Source organism: Pogona vitticeps, chromosome 4, assembly GCF_051106095.1.
Source record: "Pogona vitticeps strain Pit_001003342236 chromosome 4, PviZW2.1, whole genome shotgun sequence".
NCBI lineage: Eukaryota > Metazoa > Chordata > Lepidosauria > Squamata > Agamidae > Pogona > Pogona vitticeps.
In genome coordinates, this window is record NC_135786.1 from 113,750,544 (window position 1) to 113,770,000 (window position 19,457).

A 19,457-nucleotide genomic window follows, 5' to 3' on the forward strand; every position below is an offset into this window, starting at 1 on the left:
TCTAGTTGACCCTCAGATGGGTCAAAAGGAAGACACAGAGATGGGACTCATGTAGCAAAGTTGGTTCTACATTTACTAATCCGAAGAGTTTTTTTTAAACTTGCTCTTTTAGCAAAGTGGGCTTCAGGAGCCACTCATGAAAATTAATACTAATATAAAGTCACTGGCTCCAGAGTTACAACCTGAAAAACAGTTCTGTTATGTCTATTATAGGCTGAAGACTGTCATGCACTTCAGGCATTTATCCAATTTTATCATGTTTACCTGTGTGTGTGTGCCACTTCAGGTATTTTCATAACAACAGGTCTAACAGGGTTTAGGAGTAAAAAGTATTATATAAATGAAAGTAATACCAATATTACAACTACTACTAATATTTCTACCCCACCTTTCCACTACAGAGTTGTGCTCAGAGCAATTTATGATAATCAGAAAAAGAACGACTAGTTGAAACAAATCTAGCCAATAAACCATTAAGATCAGTTAAAAAATATATAACCATTAACATGTTAAAATCAATTACACCTACAAATAGAATATTAAAGCCATCATAATATATTATACAGTTAACAATTTTTGTACAAATTTATTAGTATCACTGTAATTTCCAGTCAGGCAACCATTTTAGTTTGCCAGTTCCTCTAGCAAGAAATGGCAGAGGATACAGGTTTGTTGGTAATATGCTGGAACAGGCCGTGACCCTCTTCATATATAGGTGGGCATGTCACCTTTGGGAGGAAAAGATGGCAAAAAGAGGATTTTTTTTTTAAAAAAAGTTCTATTAATGTTTATTTATATCCTGTCTTTCTCCCAAAACTGGAACTCAAACTATTTCACAACAGTGTGAAACAGATGCAAAGAACAACATGAAATGTTTTAATACTTGTCAACAATTCAATCAAAATGAATGATAAAGCATATCAAAGTTAAACATCCACCCACTGAAAGCTCCTTCCTCAGCACCTACCCAGTTGCTGGCATCTTACCTGAATAAAAAGATATTTTGCTACCAGTAGAAGGGCAACAGAGAGTGAGGCAACAAGCAAAATCATAGGATCAAAGTTAAAACTCAAATTAAAATTAGCAGCATATTCTTACATATTAAGCACATCTCGAAGGGTAATGGAAAAAATGGAGTTTCTCACACTATTGCAGAAGAATTCAGCAAAAATAAGGAGAAAGTGGTAAACCACTTCCGAGTACTCTAAGAAAGCTTAAGAAGGATCTCCATTGGTCAGAATTGACTTGATAGCACATAATTATTATGATTAAAAACTGAAGTGCCAAAACAGAGCACACAGTATTATATGTATTCACTCTTTGAGCATTTGTTCTATACAGCAGGGACACAGAAATCTCAGTTGGAATATTGTTGCTGGGATCTGTAATCATCATCATAATTGCAGAATTGTAGAGCTTTGCCAGAAATTGCTGTGCTGAACTGAAAGGGCTTTTATCTGTAACCAAGTCTTACTGCTTGTTTTAAAGCATGTTCTTCCATCGTGTGGAAAACCTGTTCATGATTTTGCGCCAGATTAGAAATCCAGGAAAGTAATATTTTTTAACAGAATAAAGATTGCTCAAATGTGGAAATGACTGTGAATTTACTACATTTAAGTGTGGACCTGAAACAAACAAGGAGGGCAATTCTGAATTCTTTAATTTGGAACTAGAAACTGCACGGTACATTTAAAGATAAAGGTAAAGGTTCCCATTGGCATTTAGTCCAGTCGTGTCCGACTCTAGGGGGCAGTGCTCATCCCGTTTTCAAGCCGTAGAGCCAGCGCTTGTCCAAAGACAGTTTCTGTTGCCATGTGGCCAGCGTGACTAGGGAACGCCGTTTTACCTTCTCACCAAGGTGGTACCTATTTATCTACTCGCATTTGCATGCTTTCGAACTGCTAGGTTGGCAAGGAGCTGGGACAAAGTGACGGGAGCTCACTCCGTTGCGTGGATTCGATCTTACAACTGCTGGTCTTCTGACCTTGCAGCACAGGCTTCTGCAGTTTAGCCCACAGCGCCAACATGTCTCTTTACGGTACGTTTACAAGAGTCCAAACGGGGGTTGACCTTTCATTTCTCTATTTCTTTGATCTGTGGGCTTTTGGTAGGACCAGGCTGTCCCACTTGCCTACCTCTACAAGTTCCAGCATGTGCTTTCACCTGCTGCTCCTAGGAGAGATGGTGCAATGGACAATATTTTCTCTGGGGTTAGGCCAAAACCTGGGGCTTTCTTGTTGGTAATACATAAATATGCTGTAAGTTAGACTGGACCTTAAATTGTTGGTTTCTTTAAAGAAGCAATCCAGGCAATCTCAAAAGAGGTGGTCATGGTGGTCAGGGATCGGCAATGATGTTTCCCATCAGGAAAACGTAACCCATGCACTAGACGAGGAACATCCCTTTGCTAAAGAGATGTGGCAAGAAAAGAGCAGGGATTAGGATACTAGGCCAAAAGCACCACGAGTGAGTGTCCCACTTACCCCAGTGGATGCATGAGAATTAGTTTAGTAGTTGTGTGAATAAGACCTGTGAGTTCTGTGGTAATTATTTCAGATTAACTCCACAGGGGGGAGATATGTAAGTCTTATGCATGTACACTTGGATGTAACTCTCATTGAACTCATAGGAACTTCCTCCTCAGTAAATAAACCTAGGACGATGAATCTGTGTCCTATGCAGTGGAGAGCAGATTTACACTTGTAGATCCTGCTTTGTCTGTTTGTTTACGAGGCCCACTGTCCAAAACGACTGCAAAACTACTTACATTTATGAATTTAATTCTGGGCCCAGAATGGAATAATGCCTTCCTTCAACCTCTCCTGGTCATTCCTAAATTTCCTAAGGGTGTGAGGACCTAACATTTTAAATACACTGTTATTAAATCTTTAATATTTACTGTTTTTCACTTTTAACATTGTGTTTTTTAAGATGCAAGCTGCCTTGGGCCCTTTAGGAGAAAGACAGGGTAACAATATTTTAAATAAGTAAATAAACTTAACGGCTGCTGTTGTCAAACAAGGATTCAGAAATCCTCACTCCTCTAGCGCAAATCACCAAGAAATCTTTTGCCCGCTCCAGGTCTCTAACCCAGATGTCAAACACTGGGTACTTAGTGAGGGTCCTCGTTTGCTCTCAAGTCTCCCCCCACCCCACAGCAACCCTCGCCTGGCACCGAAAGCGTTAAGAAGGGGAGGAGGAGGAGGAGGAGGAGGAGGGAGGAACGCGGCTTGCGTCTGGGAGCTCCTCGCCTCCCCTCCCCTCCCCTCCCCTCCCTCTGCAGACGCAGTCACACACACACAAAAAGAAGCGAGACGCCGACGGCGAGAGAGGGTCGGAGGGAGCGGACGGAGGAGCGAGCCCGCGGCCACCATGACCGAGACGACCAAGACCCACGTTATCTTGCTGGCCTGCGGCAGCTTCAACCCCATCACCAAGGGCCACATTCAGATGTTCGGTGAGTCTTCCCCTGCTTCCCCGCCCTCCTGCGCCTCTCCAGCTTCCTCTGCGATAGGGATGGTTGCTTTGGGGGGCTGTCTGCGTTTCTGCTGGGATCCCTCGCCTTTGCTGGCTGGGCTCCATTGCTGAGAGCCGGAGCCGGGGCCGGGGCCGGGGCCGGGGCTGGGAGGAAGGGCTTCCAAGGCTCGGCTGCTGCAGAGAGGCGAGCGGGAGGGGATCCGGGCAGTGTGGCGCGGCGCCTGCTCTTCTTGCCATCCTAGGGACTGGCCAGGGGAGGGGGCAGCGCCCGTGGTCCCCCGGAGAGAAAGAGGAAGGCTCCCGCATCCTGACCGGGGAGGAAGGGCCTGCCTGCCTGGGTTGGAGAGCCTTTAGGAGCGGCTTCCGAGCCGGGGGGGGGACGGGCGGAGGAGAAGCGGGTGCACACCCATCGAGTGGGGGGGGGGAGGTATTCAGAAAAGAGTGAGAGTCCTGGCGGAGCTCTCTCTGGAAGGGGCGTTAGAGAGATGATGGATGTGTTTGTGTGTGTGTGTGAGAGAGAGAGAGAGAGAAAGAGAGAGAGAGATCTCCTCTAGAGGAGGATTCCGGGGAGATGGAGCGGCTCAGGGCGGAGGTGGGGAAAGGTTGGGGGGGGGGGTAGGAGGATGGTGTGGTGTGGTGGGGAAGCAGGGATGGCAGGTGGATGGGTAGCTAGACGAATGGGAGAGAAAGGAGGGCGGCTGGTGTCAGGAAAGGGAGAGGATTGATGTTTAGGGAGCTGCTCTCCTCTGAGGGATGAGGAGCCTTCCAGAGCTGGCTACTTGCCACTGCCTGGAGAAGGAGCCACTAAGGAAGAGGCCTGGTTCCCTTCCTCGCCCCACCTCACAACACCAGTCTTGACTCCTTTTCTGAGGAGGCATTGTACCTTTACAACATGTACCCTGCACCTCTTCAACCAATCGCAGCTCCTCAAAAAAGTGTGCCTGCACGATGCATGTGTTTGTAAACATGAATTGGTTGCATTTACACTTTTTAGACATTCATGACCTTCTTTCCCCCCCCCCCCCCAACACACACACTTTGGCATATACTGTACCGATAAACCCCCTGTAAGGTATGACAAGGGCCTGGCTGTTCCTGCGTACTTAGGTGTCTAGAGCTAATTGATGTGCATTTCTGGTGAAGAGAGAGAATGTTTTGTGAAATTCAGAGATGAAATCAGAAAGGATGTTGGGGGAGGGATGTAGATATTTTGAATCACAAGTTTCAGTTCAGTGGCTACTGGTGGCGTTATTGCCAAATCAGGTTGTGGATATCTCCTTTCCTGATGTCAGGCCATTTGTCTGTGCATGTTTGCAGTCCACGTACACAGTGGTCACAACCCTGGTTGCCTATGAGGGTCATATTTAGCAATCACAATTTTATAAAACATTTGAGAGATAGTTACAGAATGATGTGTTTTTCTGTCTTGTATTAAAAGAAAACATTATTGTTTAAATGGTGTGGTGACTATAATCCATACTAATATAACCCATGTACATGTAATCATGACTATATTTTGAAGATCTCTATGAAAAGATGGTTTTCTCAGGTTGTTTGTGTGCCTTGAGGGCATTTGCTGTCCACAGCTCATGGTACTGAAATTGCTTCATGGTTAGGAATAGCAGGTGACGCTAGTTTCCTTGTTATCTGGAGGCATGGCTGTTGTTTCAATGAGCTAGCTTTGGCGGTAGTAAAGGATTATGATTATGCAGCTATGCTTGGCTCTTAAGCTAAACAGCTCGTTCATTGAGAAATCCGTGAGACCAGAAAAAAGGAAAGAAAAGTCAAATAGTGTGCCTGTAAAGATAGCAGAGACACCCAGAGAGATCATTTTGTTATCATTCTCCCCAATTTTCATTTCACTTTCTGAATACAGATATGCTGCTTGGGGAAAGTTGCTAGTTCATAGAGAAAGGAAATGCACAGAATGATAAATAATGCACAAGTCTGACATGTTAAAAATTGATTTGTGTCTGTTCTGCAAGACTGTTCTGCTCCTTCCATTACAAAGGAAGGTCTGGTCATATGTCTTTGGCACTGGGAACTGTCAATAATTCTTCATTAAACTGATAGGAGTTTTGCTACAGGACTGAATGAGGTAACACAGTTGTACTGTAGATAGAGGCCAGCCTTTGAAGGGGCTTTTAACAGGATCTAGAAATGGGAGAATTTTGGCTGTGTATATGCTAATACTGTTATGCAGGTAAAATAAATCTGAATGAATGTAATAATGCATTTACTGATTGTACAATGGCACATAATGAAACCAGGAAGTAATTTTCCTCTGCCAGGTGCCTGATGTTCCTGCAGATGCTCTTATTTCCACCACCACCCCTCATTTAATGCTAACATTCACAAGCTAACATTCACAAGCATTTTCTCATCTGCATGGATTTTCTTTAAGAGAGCATGTCATCACTGTGAAATGCCAATCTCTGCATCCTTGAAAGAGAGAACATCTTGCCCACGTAGCCTTTTTATTTTTCTATGTGTCATTAAAGTGGTCATTGTACCCAGGCTAGATCTCTTGTTCTGGGCAATATAGAAAAATGTCTGCATTATCAATGTACTAATTTCCTAGCTCTAAGAATAATTTCTCTCTTGAAATGATTCCTTATTGATACGTATAATCCACACTCCTCAGCCTTGGTTTCTCTTATTGTTGTCAGCAAGTAAATGCCATGCTGGAAAATGTTGGCCAAGTAACTCAAGGCTATGCAGGAATAGTTATCAAAGGTCATATAGTTGGAAATGGTGAGCCAATGTAGTGTTGTAGAAAAAGAGACTAAATTGCAAACCAAAAAGCCTCCAATACTGTATTATCTTCCAGATGTATCTGCCCCCTACTCCCCCCCTTGTATACATACCCATTTTATTTCATTCTTTTTTGATCCAAGGTATTCCCCCGCCCCTTATTTGATGTGCCAGATTTTCTCTTTGTTTTCCCTTAAGATTTGGGGATTTCCAATTCTTCATTAATCTTGAGGTTAATTTAGGTAGTAAATTAGATCTTCATCGAGCCAGAAACATTAACATCACGTAACCTGTGTTTAAAGATGTAGTACACAAGAAAGTAGATATAATAGTCAATGACTGGTTTGTTTGTTTTTTCAGATTCTTTGGGGTCTGATTGGTGATGTTATAGTTTTGTTCCAGGTTATGTGACATCCATCATATAAATTCTGAACTAGAAATTGATTCTAACCTGTGATTTCCAGGTTATTGTTACTTGAGAGGTGGTGGTGGTGGGAAGATAGCAACTGTGAGCCATGACATATATTTGACTTCCTTTGGCATTTAGTACAATGGGTGCAGGTTGTTGCCAGATAAGCAAAATCATTCTGGGTATCAGATTTCCTATTTCCTCATGTAAGCATTTTGACATGATACTTTGTTGCCTCTTTTTCTGTTATTTTTCACTGTCATCAACATTTAGATGATAATTTATTTGAGCAAGATACTTTTTGCTTGGTTGATTAGTTTTTGCTTATGTCATTTTGTAAAGAGCAGGGAACATTGATAGTGCGTATAAGTAATGCTAATACTGTAATGGATTGTAGAATATGGAATATGGGGTTACTAATACTGTCCTGATACTGATGTAACTTCTAGGATTTTTGACACACATACCCCATGCTGTGCTGTTCTGCAACTGCCAGAACAACTAAAGCCATAATTCAGAACTAGCCAATTCTTTGGCTTTACTTAAGCAGCATGAAATACTTCTTTAGAAACGGTAAAAAATAGTTTAGATATGTGTGATTAGGCAGAATTGGCTTCTAGTAGCCAAATGGTTTAGTCATATTTTGCAGTAAAATGGCATTAAGGATTGACTCACAACTTCATATACGCCACTTCAGTTCTATTATCTTGGGATGACTCATACATCCCTGTTTGTCGCATTTCTCTATTATTGGTCGTTTATTTATTTGTACAGTTTTTAAAGTCTCAATCTTAGGATGAAAAGGCTTCCAGAATGATTTATGTATGATCAATAAAATTAAGACAGTCTCTGCCTTCAGACTTATAATCTAAAACACAACAGCATAAAAGGAAAAGGTGATGGGGAGGGAAGAGGGAGGAGGAAATGTGCAAACTCAGGAATCCCTTCTTAAAGTTAAATCATTATTCTTATAATGGCCAGCTAGAAATATTTTGAAGACAAAAGGGATCTGATACCACTGGTCTTTCAATAGACCTGATGGGCTGGAACTGTCCCATCTCATTTCCATCAACTTGCTGGAATATTTAGGCAGATCTCTCACTGTAGTCAAGATCACAACACCTGGTTTGAAAGCTTTTTGCATAAAAGACATTTTCACAGGTAATACAATGGTCTGTGTCCTATTGCTAGTTCGAGTTAAGAGTAGCCCTGTTGAATCAATTGCTGAATGGCCAGTGTAGGCCCCACTGAGTCAGTAAGTGTGCTCTAGTTCAGACTACCAATGGGATAGTAGTATTTCAATAAGATCCCTGGTGGCATCTATAACAGGAAGGCGGGACATAAATGTGCTTACATATATGATTACTAAACAAAGTGTGATTATTTGACAGATAGTAAAAATAATAAAGTTCAATGGAGTGGAGCACGTCAGTTAAAAGGTATAGTACCTGGGGAAATTACCAGTGATATAGATGTCCTGTCTAAGCCATTAGGTTCAATGGCTTCAGATGATTTAGGGATCAAGAGATGAACAAGTCTTTCTGAAATTGCCCTTGATGACTGCAGTTAATAAATGAGTCACATGTTACAATCAACAAATGAGCTGTTCCTTTTGATATATTTGATGTATGCTGTGATTCTAGACTTATTCTATTGTACGTTGGCTGTGATTTGAAAAAAGCAAACCAATTGATTCTAGTTTGTTGTATCATATTTGATTATGAGCCACTGAGAAGACTGCTTAGGTAAAAAATGAGTGAGAAGTTGGGTTGCTGTATTACCTGATTGTCTAGGCTTTACCTGGTTTTTAGACATGCCACCCAGTATCTGTTTACAATGAAAGCTCAGCATCAAAGCCAGATGATGGTCTAAACTTTAGACCATCATCTGGCTTTGATGCTGAGCTTTCGTTTTTTTTTTTAAGTAAGTTTCTAGAATCAGAGGTATAAAGCAAAACATGCAGTCACTGTTTTAGTTAAATGTTTTGTGAAAAACATGCCTTTCCATATGATTAGCCAATGAATGAAACCATTCACACTTTAACGGGATTTTGTCGAGACTGTGTGGACCAAAGACACTGGGTACATTTCCAGTGGTGGGAATGCTTTGTTCCTAGATGGTTCTAACTGTAGGAATCTGTCTCCAAGCAATGCATAGGAACAATTAATTCAATTTATGTATGTATATGAAAAGGCAGATAAAAGCTTTTACTTGTTTTTATTGTTGTTGCTGCTGTTATGGTTGTGGTTGCCTGAATCTTAAATCTCAGGAAAGAGGTCTCAAAACCATGTTAAAGGAATGAAAATATTCTTTTTGAAGAACTCATGCTGTATGTATTTGTCTTGGGAGTATAGTGTGTATCTTTGAACTGCTTATTCAGCTGTATATCGTAATAGATTAAATGGGCCTTACCCATTAGTACATGTGCCGAGGAAATTGGTATATCTGTACTTATTCAGACTACAACTCTCAGTCTTCAAGTCCTTCTATGACTCTTATTCCCTACTGCCATATAGCACATAACTGTGAAACAAAACAACACCTAAAGGGGGTGGGGTGGGGGCTCAAAATATATACAGAATAGTTATTCAAACAATATATGTCAAAGCAGTGGGTCCAAAAGCATTAAGATAGAGAAGTCTGGACTGTTCCTTGGGTCACAAGCTTTGGAGGGATTTCTGGAGGAAACCCAGTTCTGCTCCACCTTTGCAAATGTTAGAGAATGTTTTTTTCTTAGGTTCCATATTGTTGGTATTGCCAACCTGTCAGGCTATACCATATCACAAGAGAGCTACATTCCTAGTAAAGAGGGTACAGTAATTTAAGTACTTACTTGCATTTATGGTGGAAGTGCCATAAAATTTTTAAAAATTGACTAATTTATTAACCAAATAACTAAAAATAAGTTAAAAGATCAGGCCTTTCCAGTATTCTGTCATTGTTTATTGACAAGACTGCCCACCTCCTACATGAAAAGTTAATTTCTTTACTTTGTCTCACAGCCAGGTTAACAGTTGCTGCTAATTAGAAAGATGCAAGAGAGGTACAGTTACTTGTGAGTAGTGAATGAGTTATCATTAGTGTTTATGGGAAAAAAACAATGACCCATGGAAAGATCTTTTAGGTCGGGATCTCCAAACTTTTCAGCATAAGAGCCACATCATGTATTTTTCCACATTTTTGAGGGCCAAAGGAATACGCTTGTGCCCGCCTGCCTGCACACGTGCACATGCCCACATGCATGGGCTGAAGGGAACGGTCCTGAGCCTGTGGACCTGAGCCTGCAACATTCGCCGGGCTGGATAAAAAGGCAAGAGAGGCTGGATGTGGCCTGTGGGCCGTAATTTGGAGAGCCCTTTTTACGATTAAAGTGAAAAGCATTGCTGCTCACTTTAGTAGCTACTTGTGAGAGGATAAGGCATACATTAAGATTTCACCTAATCTTAAAATGATAAAGTACACATATAAATTTAATCACTGGTTTGCACCTGTGGTGTGCTTTATTGTGTTTTCTATAAGTATTACTTGTATTGTTCCGGAACGGTAAAAAACATAATCTTTAATAAAATAGAAGGAAAGATTGTTTACTTTCCTATGATTTTTTTCCTCCAAGTAAGATGACATTGTGTCTCTCATGTCTCAGAGTGAGTTAATGAATCATTGTCAGTTAATGAGAAAGGGGTAGTGTCTGGACAACTTGTAGTTGTTCTTGTCTGTGCATTTCTATCTTTTACTGCACAGCAGAAGGAATTCTGTCAGAAATTCAAAACTCTGCAACACTAAGCACTACACTCTACTGGCTTTCTTAGTTCAGTCATTACCATAGAAAAGATGTCATGACTGAAATGTATTGGTAGAAATACAGTGCAACTATTAATATGCAATTAATATGCAAATTAGACTACCCAGCATCAGGGTATGCTTGTATGGCAACCCTAGTTATGAATTACATAATACAAGGCTGTCTTTATAATGAATCAGACTGTCTGCGCCGTTATTATAAGTTCTTATGGATTGTGGCCTCCTAAAGTATCGAGTTGATGTTTTCCTCACTATTCTGATTGAAGAGCTCTTTTCTTTTCACATGAAAGGTCTTGCAACCCAGGACCCTACATACTCCAAGCATTTGTTATGGTAGAGCAGAACTTAGGTTTGGGGCCTCTCTCCAAAGAAGGCCTAGTATATAATTCCACTGAAAAGGGCTTGATATAGTCAGAGTTCGCTATGCGGTGTTAGCAGGTCTTGGAAATGCAGCTCTCCCTGTTGGCATGAGTGATGGCTGTGCTAGCTGCACGATTTTGCGGTAACTTTCCGTAGATCTGATAAATATGCTTGTATAAATTAGTTGCAACTTTGGGATCCTGAGTTTGATACCTATATCAAACACAGTGCCCAACCTGGTACAAACATTGAAGTAGGGAGTGAGAGAACTGATACCCAGTATAAAGAGATTGTAAGGGAGCACCTAGTTGCCTTAAATGACTTAGTCTCCACTGCTAGATGAACTCCATCCAAGAGTACTAAAGGAATTGCAGGTGTAATTTCAGAGCATCTGTATTTAATTATTGAGAATTCTTGGAGAGCAGGTGAGTTCTTTGAATATTGCAAGAGAAGAAATATTGTCCTTGTCTTCAAAAGGTGGAAAAATAAGACCTGGGCAACAACCGACTGGTCACCTTGACAATCAGTAGCAGGAAAGGTTTTAGAACACATCATTAGATAGACAGTCTGTGTTCACTTAGAAAAGGACATTGTGATTTCTAAGACTCAGCTTGGGTTTCTCAAAAACAAATCATGCCAGATTGACCTTATCTCTTTTAACAGAGTCACAAGCTTGATAGATAAGCAGAATGTAATGTGTCTTTGATTTCAGCAAGCCTTTTGTCAAGGTCCCTCATGACATTCTTGTGGCCAAGTCAGTAAAACATGGGCTAAGTGATGGTACAGTTAAGTGGATTTGTAACTGGTTGGCAGGCTGTACCTAAACAATGGTCACCAGTGACTTGTCATCATCCCAGAGGAGACTGAAAAGTGGGGTCTTTATAATTTACTTGGATGAGACTATGGGAGGGATGCTCATTAAATTTGCAGATTGACACCACAGTTGGAGGGGTAGTTAGTGTGTAATAGCATATCTGAAGGCAGAATCAGGATTCCAAATGACCGTAACAGAAGAGAGCTGTGCTGATAAAACAAAGAAAAATATAAAGTGTTGCATTTAGGCAGGAAAAATCAGATGAACAAATATAGAATGAATGAAAGCTGACCTGGAGGTAGTACATGTAAAAAGAATCTAGGGTTTTTAGTGGATTACAAGTTAAATGTGAATCAACAGTGTGATGCAGCATCAACAGGAACAAACCCTATCCTAGGGTGTATTGACAGAAGTAAAATATCCACATCAAGAGAAGTAACAGTACCATTCTGTTCTACGCTGGTGAGACCTTATGCAATGTACTGTGTCCAGTTCTACCATTTAAGCAGGATATCAAGAAGCTGGAATGCATCCAGTGGAAGGCAACTAGAAAGGTAAAAGATTTGGAAACCAAGCCCTGTGAGGAAGGATTGAGTGACCTTGTCATGTTTAGCTTGCAGAACAGAAGGCTGTTAGGCAATGTGATAACCATCTTCAAGCATTTGAAGGGCTGTCACATGGAAGATGGAGTGGGCTTGTTTTTTGTGGCTCATGAGGATAGGAGCAGAAATCATGATTTAAAATTATAAGAAAGGAGATTGTGACTAAATATGAGAAAGAACAGTGAGAGAAAGTTAGCCTTTGAATTCACTGACTTGGGTGCTGCAATCTCCTTCATCGGAAATTTTTAAGCAGAGGTTGGATGACCACCCATCAGAGATGCTTTAGCTATTGATTTCCTGCACTGGCAAATGGCTGGACTTAATGACTCTCAGAGTCTATTCCCACTCTACAATTCTGTGATTCTGTGATTCTTTAGAGAGCAAAAACAATAGCTTTGCTTTTGTCCTAAACTAGGAAGTAAATATTGAGAAAGGGGCAATTCCAATAAACAGAGTTGGAATTAGAGATTTAGAAACGCTATAAATGATTACCAAGTCATTTTGTTTTTCTAAAGTAAAACTTTGAAAGATCTGAGAGTGATACTTCACAATTGCTCCAACAAGATTTCTGATCATAAGGGTCAAGAAGCCTCTATAAAATAAATGGAGGGCAATGTAAATGCTCTCAGGTTTGCTCTTTCTCCAGTGCTTTTAAAATTCTCTTTTACAATCCAAGCTTCTATCATCTTTATGAGCTTCAAAGGGATTAGACCCTGCCAATAGCTATTTGTGGCTTCTGGGGAAAAAACTCTGTATGCTTAAATATTTATCTAGCAGTTTTTACTGCATTCCGTGAGAGATTGCATTGTCTCAGGTGATGGTATTTAAAATCACTCTATTTCTGTTTGATTTCCATATTTATTTATTTATTTATTTATTTATTTATTTAATTTATACCCCGCCTATCTAGTCAATTGTGACCACTCTAGGCGGCTTACAACATGCATTTAAAAAAGAAACATATAACAAACCACATCACAAATAATAATTTACATAAATTAAGATAGAATAAAAAAAAAATTTTTTTCCCAAAGATGGCGAGAAACGGGATATATTATAACAGAAATTTAACCCATGTTGGGTGGGTAGATGTACACTGGAAAGGAGAAAATTGTTTGTTTGTGTCTGTGTGTGTGTGTTTAATATATATATTAAAAATGGATGGAAAATATCTCTGCCTTGAATATACCTTTACCTGCTTGGATACTGTCCCCAAATAGCACATCATTCTAGTCTTTATTTTCTATGGAAGTTTCCTCCTAGGGGGAAGAATTCAAGTGTCCCAGCCCACTTCTCTACAACTCTATCTGAACAGATACTGTCTAGCAGACATTTTCCACATGATTCTACTGGTTATGTACACTATATCTTGCTGTGATACTTTCTGGCAGATATACAGTGGTGCCTCGCTTAGTGAGCACTCTATTTAGCGACAAAATCGCTTTGTGACTAACTTTTTGCGATCGCAAAAGCGATCCCTTTACGATGTTCCCTATGGGGTATTTTCGCTTTGCAATGACCAATCATCGCAAAGTGACCATTTTCGCACAGCTGATTGGCGGTTTCAAAATGGCCACCGGGAAAAAAACATGGCTGCCAGCTGTTTTCTGGGACGGAATCCTCGCTTAACAGGCAGCGAAAATGGCTGCGCTATGGAGGATCTTCACTGAACGGTGAGTTTGAAGCCCCTAGGAACACATTAATCACGTTTTAATGCATTTCTGTGGGCTTTTTAATTTCGCATTGCGATGTTTTTGTTGGAACAAATTAATGTCAGATTGTGAGGCACCACTGTACTCTGCAATGGAAAAATAAAATGAAACTCTGAAGGCAAAAATAATGAAGCTGAGTCTGTCTTACTTTCAGCATGTCATGAAAAGGCAGGGATTTTTTTTTTTTTTTGGAAAAGACAATAATGCTAAGAAAGGTGGAAGGCAAGAGGAAGACCAAATACGAGATGGGCTGAGTCCCTAAAGGAAGCCACAGGTTTGAGTCTACAAGAGCTCAGCAGGGCTGCTGAGGACAGGACATTTTGGGAATCACTGAATCATAGGGTCGCCATACATCAGAGGTGAATCGACAGCACATAACAGTGGCGACAACAACAAGTACCTCGGGGACCGCAGCCTTTGTCTGATTCCATTTTAAAGCTGAGATTCTCAAGAAGCTGAATGCTGCCAACCACATTTAAGCTTATCTCCAGAGCTGGGTCAAACTGTGAAGATGTGTTCCTTCCAATGGCAAAAATATCACAGTGGTTTCACATTTATGTGAACACAATACAATGCACATACTGTTCCTTCTTTCTTGCTGCTGGATGATAGAAAATGCAGAGAGAAAAAATACTCTTTACCTTGAAAAATTATGCCTTGGTCTGCCTTTGTGAAGCATCTGAGTGAAGAGACCAATCAATATAGACACCTGACTGAAGCCCTACAACCTATGCATTCAAAAGCATAGGCTTCTCTAAGAGCTGTTCCTTTATGTCTGTGCTTTTTACCATTAGAAGGAATCCACTTTTGAATATCAAGTTTCTGCAGATTCCCAAAGTCGGAAGCTCTTAATGGAGCCTTGTCTTCTTCGCTCTTTCTCTCCATCTGTTGCTCTTGGCCTTTGATAAAAGGAGGCCATGGGAATGGCTTCTTGAGGCCTAGTTGACACACCCACATGTGTTCAATCGTTTGAGAACTGTAGCAATACACATTACCTCTTTCTGTCAAAGTGTGTTTTATGTGCAAGTTTCAAACACATACATATTTTTAGTCATACTTTTCCAAAATGTAGTCATGGATTTGTGCATAAATTTTCTTCACCTGAATGCTCCATTCCTGCTGAGACATGAAATTGCTATTTTTGTATGGAAAATACAAATCTAGTTAATTTCTTTTTCTTCACTAGATAAAGGTGAACCACAATCAGGTTCACAGGTGCAGGGAGTGGGTTTTAGTCTGAAATTTTACAAGAGCTTTCCAGGGTGCTAAATCTTTCCTGAAGACAGTTTCAGGACCTTGGATAGCTCCTTCAATATAAAGTTGAGAATAAAACCAAAGGAAGAGCCACTGCCTCATGAATCTGGAATCACTAGTCACTCTGCTGCAGTTGTTGTCTGAAATCCAATAGTAAGTTACAGTAGGCCCATTGAATCAGCGGGAACTTGGTGAGCCACATCTTCTGTAAGTTCCATTGATTCAAAGTGCCTATTTGAGTTACAAACTACTACTGGAATTTCAGCCATTGGTCAGGTGTATGATTTTTACTTAAGGAGCAACAACAATGGGAAATGAATTTTTCCTGTTTGCTGCTGAATCTAGTTGTGCATACCTCCAATTAGCTGGTTCTCTTTTTTACATCAATATCACTTGATCATGTTCAGAACTATATCTAGATCACTTTCTCAGCTATTTTTGTTTTTTGTTTTTTAAATTTGGGATGGTATTATTTAAAATAAAAATGAACATTCAATTAATTATCACTTCTGGGTTATAACTTAAAAATTGTGTGCTAGTCTCTGAAGACCACAAGGGGTAATCCTATGTACAGCAACCTGAACTTCTTGGAGAAATTATGGGATGTAAACATGAAAACTACAGTAATCATTTTTTCCTTTGTATATCAGTAGGACTGGCAAGTAAAATACTTCATAGATAGAACAGAAACAGATTGATGCTTTGTGAGAATATATATATATACACACACACAAATACATACACATGTATGTATGCATGTATGTATATGTATGTGTGTGTATACATTCATTCATTCCTTCATTCATTCATTCATTCATACATACATACATACATACACATACGTACGTACGTACGTACGTACGTACATACATACATACATACATACATACATTGTAAAAACCCTAACTGACATTATTGAAAAACCAAGAGTTTGCTAAAGATGTAAGGCAGCACATCTTGGAGGACAAAGCAAAGTAATTTTGCTCTATTTCAATCATATCCGTAGTCTTTTTAGGTTAAGCAGCTGAACAGGATGCCCCAAGGGTGTTAAGCTAAATGGTACGCCTGTGTGTATTTTGCAATTACTATTTTTGCATATGTTTATGCTCAAGAAAAATAAAACAGAAAGGAAACCAGCTGGGGGTTGCATGAACTCTTCTCTGAATAATCAGTAGTGATTTTTGTCACTGATTTGTGTTCTTTTAGGAAGAAACTTATTCCAGATAGTAAATTGAGATTGGAAACAGACATTTAAAGAAGATTGTATTTCCTGTTCTTACATCGTTTTAACTCCAACATCATTATCCCCCTTGTGGTGTGTGAATGTGCAATCAGACATACAAAGGAAGCCTATGTTTACATTTCAGTATTCTGTGTGTATTCCTCTCTGTTGCTTTCATACAAACACTGTGTTGCAGCAATCTGTCCGCTAGGAAGAAGATGCGCTACATTATAGTTGTTTCATCTGCCGAAGAATTGTAGTGGTGATGCTGAGAGTGGAATCTGGATTTACCTTTTTTCCCGGCCCATCACTATTTACAAAACACACTTCTGTTCTCCCTGAGCACTAAGAGAATACATTTCCATTAAAAAAACACAACAATGAATGTAGGGACAGGAATGCTTGTGTAGGCACACTGGTGCCATTTGACCCTTTGCCTTTTCTCTCTGTGGTGAAGAACGGGGATTTAGGATTTTAGGCTTATATGACTGAAGCAGAGCTGGAGAAATGCAAAAGGCACAGCTAAGAGAACTAATGTGCTTTTACAATCAAATGCTTAAATCTTAAACTTAAAGAGAGCACTGCCTTCTAAATACAGGCCATTAGCTTAGATACGTTGAGTTGTGACTTGAGATGTCTGTCTGTCTGTCTGTCTGTCTGTCTGTCTGTCTGTCTGTCTGTCTATCTATCTATCTGTCTGTCTGTCTGTCTGTCTGTCTGTCTGTCTGTCTGTCTGTCTATCTATCTATCTATCTATCTATCTATCTATCTATCTATCTATCTATCTATCTATCTATCTATCTATCTATCTATCTATCTATCTATCTATCTATCTATCACCACGCTTAGGCCCTGGGCAACAAAAATGCAAGTTGCCTTCCCCATTTCCACTATTCTGATAATTCTCTACCTTGACTTTTGCGATGTTCTCCTTTCAGTCCTTCTGTTGTCATTTCTCCACCCTCCTACTTTTACTTGTGATTCTATTATCTAAATAGTCATCACTTAGTATACAGGTCAGCTCCCCTTCCCCTTATAATGTTATGTATGAAGAATTTCAATGTTTTTACATAGCTTAAAATGGAATACATGTAGACAGAAAGTGGAGCTAGAGATTAAATTTGGATGGTATGGCAAGTTCAGAATCTGTGGCGCTTAACCCCATGGTTAGTAACTTGTATGTTCTGTCACAGAGCATAAAATTCTTGTTAATAATAGATGTCCTAATTCCTTAGGTTCTTATCTCTACAGTTCTAAAACACTCTTCTTATACAAACATGGTAAGGTTAATTATCAGGGAGGGGATACTAGGTATTCTCTGTGTTAAAGGTTTATTCACAGTATGCAGGATCATATACTGTTTATTAGATCTTCAGTACCAGACAGTAAGGACTGAAACATTAGTTATAGATAGTATGTGATTAGAAAAGAGAATTCCTTAACTGCTGAAAACATCTGAAAGCATTGTACAAGCTCTTCCTACCTCTTGTGATTGGTTTTCAGGATTTCTTTGAAATCTGGTTTCTTAGACAGAATGGGCAGCCTGATTTAAAAAAAAAAAAAAAAACTCACGTTCTGTTTTAATGTGATAGAGATGGTATCCTTGTTTATTTTTAACACTGCATAATTGTGGTATGGAAAGCTCTGGAATGTGATGGGTTTCAAGGTAAGGTGTGATCCTTGCTACAAATTGATGCTGCATTTGGAAGCAGGTCACAGGAAAAACTGTTGCACTTGATATGCCTTTATCCTCCCTCTAGCAAGTATTTGTTCCCTTCCCCACAAGGAATATGCTCACAGGTTCCAAAATCTCTTCCACAAGCAAAGCTGTATCACTCTAAGCAGGGTAAATCAACAACGAATGGATTCTCCTCTGCTGTAATTCTTAAAAAGAAACAGACTCTAAACTCTCAGTATATTAGAAGAAGCCAGAAACTAATCCCTGGTTTTGTAAACAATTTATTAGTCAGTCTTGAGAATAGCTTCCTTTGCTGAAGTTATTTCTTTTCCTCTCATGTTCTAGATCGTGGGTTCCCAACCTCTGAATCATGACCCCAAGAGGGTTACTAAGTGTTTTCTAGGGGGTTGCCTGGCTCGAACAAACCAGGGTTTTTTGTCTGTATGCCTATGATGAAACTAATGAATTACTGTATTAGATGCTTCACTTTCTCAGTAAGGGCTATAGGCACTGAGTTGAGTTCCTAGAGAGGAAGGGAGTGGCGGGAGCAGGGGGGAAGCAGGATGCGGTGTGTAGTCAAAAAAATCCCCCCCCTCTCTCTTCCTATGGAGAAAAGCACGGTTTCTCCTCCCCTAAGGGTTGCCAAGACGTGGGGATTCCCTACCCCTTTGTGCCTGGGGGTGATTTTGGTAAATTCATTCCAGCTAGGCTGGAAGGGAGACTAGGAAAAATTGGGAAGGGGGTGGAGAGTGGGAGCAGAGAGAACTCAAATTACAAGCCCAGCTTGTTCGGGACTTATAAATTAATGCTCCCCCAGTCCTCAAAAACCTCATTGCTATAGTCAACAGCCCTGCTGCAATCTTGAAAAATAAAGGTTGTGGTTTCTTTATTAAGTCAATCCATCTCAACTTCTGTCTTCCTCTTTTCCTAACTTTATTGTCTTTTCCAGGAAAATTTGTCTTCTCACAATAGTTTACCCTATTAAAAATGCCCCTTTTATGTAAATGTGGTGGTGGGGTCACAGGTTACTTGGCTATTGTAAAAAGGGGTTGCAACTCAAAAACGGTTGGGAAACACTGTTCGAGACACATGTTTAAAATAGGGAATATGTATGAGAGGCAATAGAAAAGTATATTTCTGTATTCTTCCCAAATCTGGGAAACTTCAGTTTTAAAATGAATCTGCTGGGTTGTGTCTGGTGCAGTGCAGAATGGAACAACTTGGCATTTTCCTAAAGCCTTCAAAAATACATAGGAGTAATGTTGTTTGCCCTCATTGAAAGTGCCACTGCTTTATTTTATCTTGCTGAAATTTCCAGGTGTTTGTTTAAAAACTGCACCAATATATTCACCACAACACGATGTGCTCAGAAGC

At 40.0% G+C, this 19,457-nt stretch overlaps 1 protein-coding gene across 2 annotated transcripts in view; it reads left to right on the plus strand.

Moving 5' to 3' along the window:
• Nucleotides 1-1,059: 1,059 nt before the first annotated feature.
• The window catches only part of NMNAT2 (nicotinamide nucleotide adenylyltransferase 2), a 113,455-nt gene continuing 95,057 nt past the window's right edge, over nucleotides 1,060-19,457 (plus strand). For both annotated transcript variants that reach the window (XR_012086584.2, XM_020815382.3), the window contains exon 1: nucleotides 1,060-3,457. Coding sequence is in view for 1 of the 2 variants with exons in the window: in XM_020815382.3 (XP_020671041.1) it covers nucleotides 3,373-3,457 (85 nt within the window). In the remaining variant the exon portion in view is untranslated. The remainder of the gene's footprint in view (nucleotides 3,458-19,457) is intronic.